The 13,787-nt window shown below is 38.6% G+C and overlaps 1 protein-coding gene across 3 annotated transcripts in view; it reads left to right on the top strand.

Annotated features, from left to right (window-relative positions):
• Positions 1–13,787, top strand: part of RNF13 (ring finger protein 13) — a 203,028-nt gene that overhangs the window by 89,659 nt on the left and 99,582 nt on the right. For 2 of the 3 annotated variants that reach the window (XM_073232218.1, XM_073232221.1), the window contains one exon: positions 12,662–12,787. The exons of the other annotated variant lie outside the window; for it this stretch is intronic. In XM_073232218.1, coding sequence (XP_073088319.1) covers positions 12,662–12,787 — 126 coding nt within the window. Of the gene's footprint in view, positions 1–12,661; positions 12,788–13,787 lie in introns of those variants that run through there. 3 annotated transcript variants of the gene reach the window in all.

Here is a 13,787-nt window from a genome sequence, read left to right as displayed (position 1 = left end):
AGCTTGGAATGGTTAATATGCTAATGTTTTGCCATTGAGTCTTAAAAGGTACTGAAAAGGAGAGTTATAACATAAGTCAAAAATTTGTTGAAATAACTGTGTTATGTTTGCCAGAAACCTAATTTAGTTTTATAGTGCATCAACAGAAGTATAATGTCTGTAACAATTTTAAGAGTGATAGTTCCTGTCTGTTATGTTGGTCAGATCACCTAGAGTCGTATGTTTGGCTTTTGGCACCAAACTGAAATAAAGTCTAAGAACCGAGTCAAACAGTACGTTTTCTGTTATTGTCTCTCCTAGTTAGAGCGATTTGCTTTGTTCTAGCAATTGCACTGTGTGTTGTTTGTACTTTATTTTCTCTTACCCTATTGGGTTCTCTTACATTACTGTTCTTGCATGTTTTTCATGAGCCCTCATGAAAAAAGACCAGTGTATTCAGGGCATAGTGTTAAAGGAACTTAAAATAAAATGAGTAATAGTTAAAGGATGCTTTAGAAGAGAGTAATCTCCAACTGTTTGTGAAAAAGGAATTAAATGTGTCCTCTATGTGAAAGTTACTCGTAGAGTTTGGAAGAATAATCTAATAAACAATTAGAGAAAATGGCTGTGGATATTTTTAACATTCTGAAAGTTACCCATAAAAATAATGCATCTGTCTTGCATTAGGAAAATGTTAGCTGATAAAGTCTGATTGATCAGTGAACCTCTTTTTGGTCTTTGAATGTAAAAATTATGACAGAAAGTTTCCATTGACATCATCATTTGAAGTATTTGTATCAAATTTTAGAATCAGCCTTAATTGCCTTTTAGACTAACATATTTTGGTTTGTTCAGTTTTGTAAATGACCATTCTTTTTCTTTTTGCCCATCTTGTTCTTCACCTAGTGTTCTTGTCCTGTGGAGGCAGTGTGGCATCTTTGTTGAGAACATAGGCTCTGGAGTCAGATTTCCCGGGATTACATGCCTGCTGTGTGTGACTGGGAGCAAGTCACCCAATGTTTTTGAGACTCAGTTTACTCATCTTTAAGATTGGGATGATAATAATAGTAGTTATCTTATAGGATTATTGCAAAGATTAAATGAATTGGAGCACTCAGAAGGCATTAGTGCCTCAACAAATATTAGCTGTTTGCTGATACTGCAGTTATTAATTCATAACTTCATCTATTCACTCAGACTAAGTTACCACTTCTCTCCCTCTCTTTCTAAAAGCAGAGAAACATGCACTGCTGCCTTGCTTTCTGCATTTTTGTTTACATTATCATTGCACATATTCCTCTTAATTTTACTAATTATATATAGTTTGCCATTCAGTGCAAGCTGAATAAAGTCAAAGGCTCTTTTCATCTGAAACAATCTTTTAAACAAAGCCACTCTATTGAAATATCAGTCTCTTTATGGCTTTATTAACCAGTGTAATTTATCAACAAAAGTAATGTTTCCATAGCATTTACCCTGAAATATCGCAGTTCTAAATACCTTCTGAAGCATTAATGAAAAATTATATTCAGTATGATTTTTATGCTTAGATTGCTTGACTATTCCAGTTAAAAAATGGTAACCCAAACCACTTTGGAAAAACTGCATTGCAATGTTTACTAAAACTTGATATCCCCTATGATCCAGCTTGATTTCCTGTGTATACACTTAAAAGACTTGTATATGTGTTCATGAAAAGACTTGTATTGGAATGTTTATAAAGCACTATTTATAATAGCTCTTAACTACAAATTACCTAAATGCTCAGCAGCAACAGAATAAATTTTGGTATATTCACATGCAGTATAATAGTATATAGAAATGAAAATGAAAGATGTACCATGTATATATCAGTAGTATGGTTACTTAATAGTAGGGATGAATCTCACAAACACAGTACTGAGGGAAAGAAGTCTGAAAGAGCATTTTCTATACTGTATGGTTCTGTTTATGTCAAGTGTAAAATTAGGCAAAATTTAAGCTGCTCGAAGTCCATGTAGTGACACTGGGGATGGGGATATGGAGTAGTAGTGACTGGAAGGGAGGATGAGGGGAACTTCTGGAGTGCTATTAATGCTCTGTTTCCTCATGCAGGTGTGTTCAGTTGGTGAAAAACTCAGTATGCTGAAAAATTATAGTATGTGCACTTTATAGTCATAAATGCTTTTGAGAAAACTAACATATAAACATTTGATGATTTTGAGGTGCCAGTCTGCGGCACAGTTTTTATCCAGCTTCTCTGTTTAATCACTAGGGAATTACAGCAACAAGGAGAAGAAAAGCTAGGCATCCCATTTCCGAGTGTCGTAGGCATTGGTATTTCTCTTGGGCTTCCTACATAGGTATAAAGTATCCCTATCAGAAGATAGGGATGAGGAGGGTGTTTAACAGCAGGGCAAGCATCCTTTTAATAAGAAGGGATTGGCCCTGGCCTGTGACAGTGGGGGCTATAAGCCCCTTCTTGGCCATTCTTAATCATGGGACCACAGAGATCTGCTTGGTAAAGCCGTTATGCTACGTTGTAGTTTTTGTGGATGGAACAAGTATATTTGCACGTAGTTTTAAGTGAGTCATATCTGAGGGAAGGACAGGAATTAGTAAGCTATTTTAGCAAATTCTTTTTTTTTGTTTTTAGGATAGTTCACAGGAAGGGAAATACTTAATGATTTTAGATCTGTTTTTTTTTTTGAGAGGTCATCTCTCATATTTATTGATCAAATTGTTGTTAACTATAAAATTCAGTATAGGGGGGTCAATGCTCAATGCACAATCATTAATCCATCTCAAGCCTAATTCTCGTCAGTCTCCAATCTTCTGAAGCATAACGAACAAGTTCTTACATGGTGAACGAATTCTTACATAGTGAATAAATTCTTACATGGTGAACAGTACAAGGGCATTCATCACAGAAACTTTCGGTTTTGATCACGCATTATGAACTATAAACAATCAGGTCAAATATGAATATTTGTTTGATTTTTATACTTGATTTATATGTGGATCCCACATTTCTCCCTTTATTATTATTATTATTTTTATTTTTAATAAAATGCTGAAGTGGTAGGTAGATGCAAGATAAAGGTAGAAAACATAGTTTAGTGTTGTAAGAGAGCAATTGTAGATGATCAGGTGTGTGCCTGTAGACTATGTGTTAATCCAAGCTAGACAAGGGCAATAAACCTTCCACGGATGCAGAAGATTTCTCTCAAAGCAGAAGGGATGAGGTTCTGAGCCTCACCTCTGTTGATCCCCAATTTCTCACCTGATGGCCCCCCTGCGACTGTGCCTGTCTTAGGTTGTTCCTCCCTTGAGGAATCTTACCCGTCTCTGGCTAACCAGTCATCTTCCGGGGCCATACAGGGAAATGTAAAGTTGGTAAGTGAGAGAGAAGCCATATTGTTTGAAAAGGTTAGCTTTGTAGTTCTTTGCAGATTTATGCCCTGTGGCTTCTATGCCCAGCACTTGTCTCGAGGTATCTTTACCACCTGGAGGAATTATGATACTCGGTAACTTCGATATGAGGCACGAATTCTATTTAAGGGTTGTAATTAGGAAGGAAGAAGAAAAGCTGTAGAGGTAGCATATGGAAGAAAACATGGGAGGATTGATTATTTCTTTGACATATCTTCTTGTAGAGTACCTTAAGTATGTATAGGTTTTAAACTACTAATTTGCACACACATATTAACATAATAGGAATACGGTGACATAAACAAAGCAAATCTATAATTACCATCCATCTCCAGTGAAGCCAAGAAAACCATTTAGGCACCCTAGGCATTTGTGAAAATTTGTCTATGATATGATGGATATTGTCCAACTGTACTTGAACAGTCTGAGAAAAATCAGACAAATTAAAGCAGCCCATTTCTGGGATCTGTTCACCTCCCATATGTTCTTTTAACCGTAGATAGTCTATAGTCATAAGATTTTGGAGTGCTACACCTTGCACCCCTCCCAACTCCTGGTTGAGTTCCAACAGTACAGATCCGGTCAAATTCATTGTCTCACTGTATGCACATGCCAGCCTAGACATCTCCCTCCTCATTCCAATGGCAAGTCCAGGAAACGGTGGGGTGGACGCAGCCACAACCGCAGCATCGCCTGGATCCCTGTGGAGGCTTTTTGATGATCATCCCCCAGCACGAGTCCTCCAGAGAGTGCTGATGCCGGAAGCTCCTCCTCATATCGTATCTTAGTTCATTTTCTGGGTATCCAAGCTAGGCCTTGATCTTCTGCATAGAAACAAACAGACCCTTTGCCCACACTTTGACATGCCCTCTATACCACTGTGCAGAACTCATTGGAGGTCAGCACACAGGGACTGCTTTTTTTTTTTTTTATTAAGAGAAAGGAATATTATCAGAAAAGAGTACCTCCATAGCTGATCATCTGACACCCTTTAAGTGATCAACATTAAGGATATTTAATGTTGAGTTCCATTGTGATGATGGATGCGTTGATCTTTGATTTACCAATAGTTTTATCCTATCAAGGAGTAATCCCCCTTTTCTTTCTTTCTTTTTTAATCTTTAATCTACACTTACATGAAGAATACTATGTTTACTATGCTCTCCCCTATATCAGGTCCCCCTAACAACCACATTACGGTTACTGTCCATCAGCTTAGCAAAATGTTGTAGAATCCCTACTAGTCTTCTCTGTGTTGTGCAGCCCACCCTCCCCTTTCTCCCCCCCCATGCATGCTAATCTTAATACCCCATTTCTTCTTTCCCCCCCTTATCCCTCCCTGCCCACCCATCCTCCCCAGTTCCTTTCCCTTTGGTACCTGTTAGTCCATTTTTGGGTTCTGTAATTCCGCTGCTGTTTTGTTCCTTCAGTTTTTCCTTTGTTCTTATACTTCTCAGATGAGTGAAATCATTTGGTATTTCTCTTTCTCCGCTTGGCTTATTTCATTGAGCATAATATTCTCCAGCTCCATCCATGTTGCTGCAAATGGTTGGATTTTTCCACTCCTTATGGCTGAGTAGTATTTCATTGTGTATATGTACCACATCTTCTTTATCCATTCATCTACCGAAGGACATTTAGGTTGCTTCCAATTCTTGGCTATTGTAAATAGTGCTGTGATAAACATAGGGGTGCATCTGTCTTTCTCAAACTTGGTTGCTGCGTTCTTAGGGTAAATTTCTAGGAGTGGAATTCCTGGGTCGAATGGTAGGTCTGTTTTGAGCATTTTGATGAACCTCCAAACTGCTTTCCACAATGGTTGAACTAATTTACATTCCCACCAGCAGTGTAGGAGGGTTCCCCTTTCTCTACAGCCTCGCCAACATTTGTTGTTGTTTGTCTTTTGGATGGCAGCTATCCTTACTGGTGTGAGGTGATACCTCATTGTAGTTTTAATTTGCATTTCTCTGATAATTAGCGATGTGGAGCATCTTTTCATGTGTCTCTTGGCCATCTGTATTTCTTTTTTAGAGAACTGTCTGTTCAGTTCCTCTGCCCATTTTTTAATTGGGTTATTTCTTTTTTGTTTGTTGAGGCGTGTGAACTCTTTATATATTCTGGACGTCAAGCCTTTATCGTATCTGTCATTTTCAAATATATGTTCCCATACTGTAGGGTTCCTTTTTGTTCTATTGATGGTGTCTTTCGCTCTACAGAAGCTTTTCAGCTTAATGTAGTCCCACTTGCTCATTTTTGCTGTTGTTTTCCTTGCCCGGGGAGATATGTTCAAGAAGAGGTCACTCATGTTTATGTCTAAGAGGTTTTTGCCTATGTTTTTTTCCAAGAGTTTAATGGTTTCATGACTTACATTCAGGTCTTTGATCCATTTTGAGTTTACCTTTGTATATGGGGTTAGACAATGGTCCAGTTTCATTCTCCTACATGTAGCTGTCCAGTTTTGCCAGCACCATCTGTTGAAGAGACTGTCATTTTGCCATTGTATGTCCATGGCTCCTTTATCAAATATTAATTGACCATATATGTTTGGGTTAATTTCTGGGGTCTCTAATCTGTTCCACTGGTCTGTGGCTCTGTTCTTGTGCCAGTACCAAATTGTCTTGATTTCTATGGCTTTGTAGTAGAGCTTGAAGTTGGGGAGTGAGATCCCCCCTAGTTTATTCTTCTTTTTCAGGATTGCTTTGGCTATTCGGGTTCTTTGGTGTTTCCATATGAATTTTTGAATTATTTGTTCCAATTCATTGAAGAATGTTGCTGGTAATTTGATAGGGATTTCGTCAAAACTGTATATTGCTTTGGGCAGGATGGCCATTTTGACGATATTAATTCTTCCTAGCCATGAGCATGGGATGAGTTTCCATTTATTAGTGTCCCCTTTAATTTCTCTTAAGAGTGACTTGTAGTTTTCAGAGTATAAGTCTTTCACTTCTTTGGTTAGGTTTATTCCTAGGTATTTTGTTCTTTTTGATGCAATGGTGAATGGAATTGTTTTCCTGATTTCTCTTTCTATTGATTCGTTGTTAGTGTATAGGAAAGCTACAGATTTCTGTGTGTTAATTTTGTATCCTGCAACTTTGCTGTATTCCGATATCAGTTCTAGTAGTTTTGGAGTGGAGTCTTTAGGGTTTTTTATGTACAGTATCATATCATCTTCAAATAGTGACAGTTTAACTTCTTCTTTACCAATCTGGATTCCTTGTATTTCTTTGTTTTGTCTGATTGCCGTGGCTAGGACCTCCAGTACTATGTTAAATAACAGTGGGGAGAGTGGGCATCCCTGTCTGGTTCCTGATCTCAGTGGAAATGCTTTCAGCTTCTCGCTGTTCAGTATAATGCTGGCTGTGGGTTTATCATATATGGCCTTTATTATGTTGAGGTACTTGCCCTCTATTCCCATTTTGCTGAGAGTTTTTATCATGAATGGATGTTGAATTTTGTCAAATGCTTTTTCAGCATCTATGGAGATGATCATGTGGTTTTTGTCTTTCTTTTTGTTGACGTGGTGGATGATATTGATGGATTTTCGAATGTTGTACCATCCTTGCATCCCTGGGATGAACCCCACTTGGTCATGGTGTATGATCCTTTTGATATACTGTTGAATTCTGTTTGCTAATATTTTATTGAGTATTTTTGCATCTACATTCATCAGGGATATTGGTGTGTAATTTTCTCTTTTGGTGGGGTCTTTGCCTGGTTTTGGTATTAGGGTGATGTTGGCCTCATAGAATGAGTTTGGGTGTATTCCCTCTTCTTCTATTTTTTGGAACACTTTAAGGAGAATGGGTGTTATGTCTTCTCTGTGTGTCTGATAAAATTCCGAGGTAAATCCGTCCGGCCCTGGGGTTTTGATCTTGGGTAGTTCTTTGATTACCGTTTCAATTTCTTTGCTCGTAATTTGTTTGTTTAACTTTTGTGTTTCTTCCTTGGTCAGTGTTGGGAGGTTGTATTTTTCTAGGAAGTTGTCCATTTCTTCTAGGTTTTCCAGCTTATTGGCATATAGGTTTTCATAGTAGTCTTTAATAATTCTTTGTATTTCTGTGGAGTCTGTCGTGATTTTTCCATTCTCATTTCTGATTATGTTGATTTGTGTTGACTCTCTTTTTCTCTTAATAAGTTGGGCTAGAGGCTTATCTATTTTGTTTATTTTCTCAAAGAACCAGCTCTTGGTTTCGTTGATTTTTGCTATTGTTTTATTATTCTCAATTTTGTTTATTTCTTCTCTGATCTTTATTATGTCCCTCCTTCTGCTGACTTTAGGCCTCCTTTGTTCTTCTTTTTTTAGTTTTAATAGTTGTGATGTTAGACTATTCATTTGGGATTGTTCTTCCTTCTTCAAGTGTGCCTGGATTGCTATATACTTTCCTCTTAAGACTGCTTTCGCTGCATCCCACAGAAGTTGGGGCTTAGTGTTGTTGTTGTCATTTGTTTCTACATATTCCTTGATCTCTATTTTTATTTGTTCATTGATCCATTGATTATTTAGTAGCATGTTGTTAAGCCTCCATGTGTTTGTGAGCCTTTTTGTTTTCTTTGTAGAATTTATTTCTACTTTCATACCTTTGTGGTCTGAAAAATTGGTTGGTAGAATTTCAATATTTTGGAATTTACTGAGGCTCTTTTTGTGAGCTAGTATGTGGTCTATTCTGGAGAATGTTCCATGTGCACTTGAGAAGAATGTATATCCTGTTGCTTTTGGAGGTAGAGTTCTATAGATGTCTATTAGGTCCATCTGTTCTAGTGTGTTGTTCAGTGCCTGTGTGTCCTTACTTATTTTCTGCCCGGTGGATCTATCCTTTGGGGTGAGTGGTGTGTTGAAGTCTCCTACAATGAATGCATTGCAGTCTATTTCCCTCTTTAGTTCTGTTAGTATTTGCTTCACATATGCTGGTGCTCCTGTATTGGGTGCATATATATTTAGAATGGTTATATCCTCTTGTTGGACTGAGCCCTTTATCATTATGTAGTGGCCTTCTTTATCTCTTGTTAGTTTCTTTGTTTTGAAGTCTATTTTGTCTGGTATTAGTACTGCAACCCCAGCTTTCTTCTCACTGTTGTTTGCCTGAAATATGTTTTTCCATCCCTTGACTTTTAGTCTTTGCTTATCTTTGCGTTTAAGCTGAGTTTCTTGTAAGCAGCATATAGATGGGTCTTGCTTTTTTATCCATTCTATTATTCTGTGTCTTTTGATTGGTGCATTAAGGCCATTTACATTTAGGGTGACTATTGAGAGATATCTACTTATTGCCATTTCAGGCTTTAGATTCGTGGTTACCAAAGGTTCAAGGTTAGCTTCTTTAGTATCTTACTGCCTAACTTAGCTCGCTTATTGAGCTGTTATATACACTGTCTGGAGATTCTTTTCTTCTCTTCCTTCTTATTCCTCCTCCTCCATTCTTTATATGTTGTGTGTTTTGTTCTGTGCTCTTTTTAGGGGTGCTCCCATCTAGAGCAGTCCCCGTAGGATGCCGTGTAGAGGTGGTTTGTGGGAAGCAAATTCCCTCAGCTTTTGCTTGTCTGGGAATTGTTTAATCCCACCATCATATTTAAATGATAGTCGTGCTGGATACAGTATCCTTGGTTCAAGGCCCTTCTGTTTCATTGCATTAAGTATATCATGCCATTCTCTTCTGGCCTGTAGGGTTTCTGTCGAGAAGTCTGATGTTAGCCTGATGGGTTTTCCTTTATAGGGGACCCTTTTCTCTCTAGCTGCCTTTAAAACTCTTTCCTTGTCCTTGATCCTTGCCATTTTAATTACTATGTGTCTTGGTGTTGTCCTCCTTGGATCCTTTCTGTTGGGGGTTCTGAGTAATTCCATGGTCTGTTCGATTATTTCCTCCCCCAGTTTGGGGAAGTTTTCAGCAATTATTTCTTCCAAGAGACTTTCTATCCCTTTTCCTCTTTCTTCCTCTTCTCGTATCCCTATAATACGAATGTTATTCCTTTTGTATTGGTCACATAGTTCTCTTAGTGTTGTTTCATTCCTGGAGATCCTTTTATCTCTCTCTATGTCAGCTTCTCTACGTTCCTGTTCTCTGGTTTCAATTCCATGAATGGCCTCTTGCATCTTATCCATTCTGCTTATAAATCCTTCCAGGGATTGTTTCACTTCTGTGATCTCCTTGCTGACATCTGTGATCTCCTTCCGGACTTCATCCCCCTGCTCCTGTATTTTTCTCTGCATCTCATCCCATTGCTCTTGCATTTTTCTCTGCATCTCTGTCCGCATGTTCATGATTTTTATTTTGAATTCTTTTTCAGGAGGACTAGTTAGGTCTGTCTCCTTTTCAGGTGTTGTCTCTGTGATCTTTGTCTGCCTGTAGTTTTGCCTTTTCATGGTGATAGAGATAGTTTGCAGAGCTGGTACAAGTGACCGCTGGAAGAGCTTCCCTTCTTGTTGGTTTGTAGCCTTTTCCTGGGAGAATAGCGATCTCTAGTTGCTTGTGCTGGGCAGCTGTGCGCAGACATGTCTTCTGCTTACTGCCCAGTTGCTTTGGGGTTTATCTCCGCTGTTTCTGTGGGCTTGGCCTGGCTGGGGCTGTTCCTCCAAAATGGTGGAGCCCCGTTGGAGGGGGTGCGGCCAGGAGGCTATTTATCTCTGTAAGGGGCCTCTGTGCTCCCTGCTGCCCAGGGGGTTAGAGTGCCCAGAGATCCCCAGATTCCCTGCCTCTGGTCTAAGTGACCTGTCCTGCCCCTTTAAGACTTCCAAAAAGCACTCTCCAAACCAAAACAACAACAGCAACAATGAGAGATGGAACAGAAAGAAAGAAAAAAAAAAAAAAAAGGAAAAAACAAGCGATTTTTTTTTCTTTTTTTGTCCTTAGGTGCCGGTCCCAGGCACCCGCTCACTGGTCCTGCTGCCCTGTCTCCCTAGCACCAGGGTCCCTGTCCTTTCAAGGCTTCCAAAAAGCACCCACCCACCGGTCCTGCAGGGAAGGAACGCTCGATATTCTTTGTCCTCAGGCACTGGTCTCAGGCATCCGCTCACCAGTCCCGCCGCCCTGCCTCCCTAGCACCGGGGTCCCTGTCCCTTTTAGGCTTCCAAAAAGCACTCGCAGAAAAGAGAAAAAAAAAGGGTATAAACGCGCGATTTCCTCTGTCCTCAAGTGCCAGTCTCAGGCACCCGCCCACCGGTCCCGCAGTGAAAAACGTGGGATATTCTTTGTCCTCAGGCGCCGGTCCCAGGCACCCGCTCACCTGTCCCGCCACCCTGCCTCCCTAGCACTGGGGTCCCTGTCCCTTTAAGGCTTCCAAAAAGCGCTCGCCAAAAAGAGAAAAAAAAAAAGGGGAAAAACGTGCGATTTCCTTTGTCCTCAGGCACCGGTCTCAGGCACCCGCCCACCAGTCCCGCAGGGAGAAACGCGGGATATTCTTTGTCCTCAGGCGCCGGTCGCTGTCACCTGCTCACCGGTCCCGCCACCCTGCCTCCCTAGCAACGGGGGCCCGTCCCTTTAAGGCTTCCAAAAAGCGCTCGCCAAAAAAAAAAAAAAAAACCGCTCCAGTTTCTTTCCACCCGCCGGGAGCCGGGGGGAGGGGCGCTCGGGTCCCGCCGGGCCAGGGCTTGTGTCTTACCCCCTTCACAAGGCGCTGGGTTCTTGCAGGTGTGGATGTGGTCTGGATGTTGTCCTGTGTCCTGTGGTCTCTATTTTAGGAAGATTTTTCTTTGTTATATTTTCATAGCTCTATGTGTTTTTGGGAGGAGATTTCCACTGCTCTACTCACGCCGCCATCCTCTGTTTTTTTTTTTTTAAGGCTTCAATTTTCGATTAGTATGACTGGATTGTTTTTTGAACTGTAATTGATTTTTGTAAGTTTTCTTAAATTTAATGATAATACATGCTTATTGTACCAGGCTCAATGACACAGAAATGATTAAAAAGAAGAAACTCTTTTTCAGTTCCACTTGATAGACCCTTTTGAGTCTCTATACATAAATTTATTGATTCTAAGATGCATTTTTTTATGCTATGTTTTAACATTTGTGAAATTGGGATGTGTCTTTCAATTGATGTCTGCCAGGTGGCAGTCATAATAGAGTTGACATCATCTGGATGTGGGAAATTTGGCCATAGTTATTCATATTGCCCTCACTTCAGTTGAGTTATATATCTTGTTGATACTGCATGGGTTGAGTTTAATTATTGTTACAGTGTCTTGAATGGAACTTCACTATATGATATGGCATTAAGGCAAAAAGTGTGTGTGTATGTGCACACACATGTACATGCATATATGTACAGAAAGGCACAGAAAAGGCAGTGGGATGTTAATTTAAGCATGAGTGAAGCAAATATTCATTGTTAGAGCTGTAACCACAGTTCTGTTCCCCAGCAAAGTAAAAACCCAGTGCTTTGTGGAATCAAGAAGGGAAGCTGTTCACTATGTTTACACCTGAAACCAACATAATATGGTATATCAACTACATTTCAAGTAAAAAAAAAAAAAGAGGAAGAGTTCTCTGAGTAAATGAAGGTGTGTTGCATTTTATTCCTGAAACATATACAAAAGTACTCCCTGTGACAAGCCAAGCAATGCAATTTAAGGCAGGAGAAATTGCCAAATCCCGTGGAATATGGTTCTTGTGACCAGTTCACATGTTGTTAAGGCACAGTGTCATAGCTCTAATTGTTCACTTCTTCCAATTTAATGAACTTGATCATATTTTTATATATTTATTCAGTGTTTCACATCTGTTGGCTGCTCTATTGTTCCTGATTTCCAGTTTTTGCTATTAAAAACAACATATGAAGGACATCTTTGTACATACAGCTTTTCTTTTGTTTTAAAAAAACTTCTATTGAGGTGTACTTGATGTAGTATACATATACCTTTATATACTTAGGCTATTGTTTCTATAGAATAAATTCATAGAAATGCTGTTCATTTCATTGTTTGATAACACATAAAAATTTTAAGTTGAATTAAAAAGTATTTGCTTGGTTTAGAAATGTCCATCATTGTTGGAAAATATATCAATATGCTAACAGTGGTTGTCCTTGAGGTGATGGGCTTATGCTTTTTTTTTTGAACTTTAATAATAAAAAACAGAACTTAAAAAAAATGTTTATGAAACCAAATACTACTTTAGAAGTTCTGGGATTGGGAATAATTAGAGAGTAGGAACTGTTGTAGTTTCCAGATAATTCATCTAGCAAAATGAAAAAATGTATGAAACAAAAGATGTTTATAGAAGTAAGTTGAACTGATTTTTTGAGTTTAACAGAGAAAAAACTTTTTGCCAATTGTTTTTCAGGGTTTTTTGATTAACGCCAAACCAGAAAATGCCTGTGAACCCATAGTGCCTCCACCAGTAAAAGACAATTCATCTGGCACTTTCATCGTGTTAATTAGAAGACTTGATTGTAATTTTGATATGAAGGTAATGTTTGTTTTTTTTCATTTTTTTTTGTTAGTGTTTGTTTTGTTAGGTAACTTAAATTCTCTGTTGTTTCAGAAAAGATTTAAAAAATTCACACAATTCATTCACATTATAAAAAGAAAGAATGATGAAAGGAAAATGAGATGATGAGGGCAAGAAAGGCAATAGTGGGTTTACTTAAATCTTGTTCATTTGCTACAAAATTTACTCTATGTTTTTAGCAGCCAGTACAAAGAGGAACACACAGTTTCATGATTCACAGTTTTAGTAAGATTGAAAACAAAGTGACTAGGATATAAATAGTTACTATTGGTTCTAAGAACTTTCAGGTGTTGTTGGGCATCTTGAACTGTGCTTTAATAGTGGAATCCTGCTTGGTCTAATCTGGGAATGGAAAACAGTGACTTTTAGTTTTATACCTTTATCCTTCCAGTAGTACTACATGTATATCAATATCTATTTTGACATTGGGATTTCTCTTTTAATAAGCTGACTCTGTGACCTGTATAAAGTTTGTCTCCCTGGAGTGGGATAAGATGGTATTTCAGATAGTAAAACAAAGTTTGCCATAGAACATCCCTCACTTACCCATGTTGCTGTAAAGGTATGGCTTTTTGATACTATTAATACTGTCTTTAAAAATATATTTTTGGATTGGTCTTGGCAGAAAAGCCACATTGAAACCTATATAGAATAAGCCTTGATATTACTTATACTGGATTACCTTAGACCTGAGTGTCATATAGTATCTTGCATGTATCTTAGAGAATAGATACAGGATATTATTTCATGTACTTTCAATAGCTTGATCTTAAGACGATTTGTCTGTCTGGTAGGAAAGGCTGCCCTGACTCCTTCTCCACCTTTCATTTCATGACAAGAAATGACACCTCCATTATAAACTTACTGAAGGGATGAAATAATAACTATAAAGGGATTTGAAATGTAGAGTACTTTGTGAATGATAGGTATTGTTACTATTGTATATTAGCCTTAAATC

The sequence above is a fragment of the Manis javanica genome, chromosome 3, assembly GCF_040802235.1.
Source record: "Manis javanica isolate MJ-LG chromosome 3, MJ_LKY, whole genome shotgun sequence".
Taxonomy (NCBI): Eukaryota; Metazoa; Chordata; class Mammalia; order Pholidota; family Manidae; genus Manis; species Manis javanica.
Note: the sequence above shows the minus strand (reverse complement) of the source record. Positions and strands in the feature narration are given on the sequence as shown.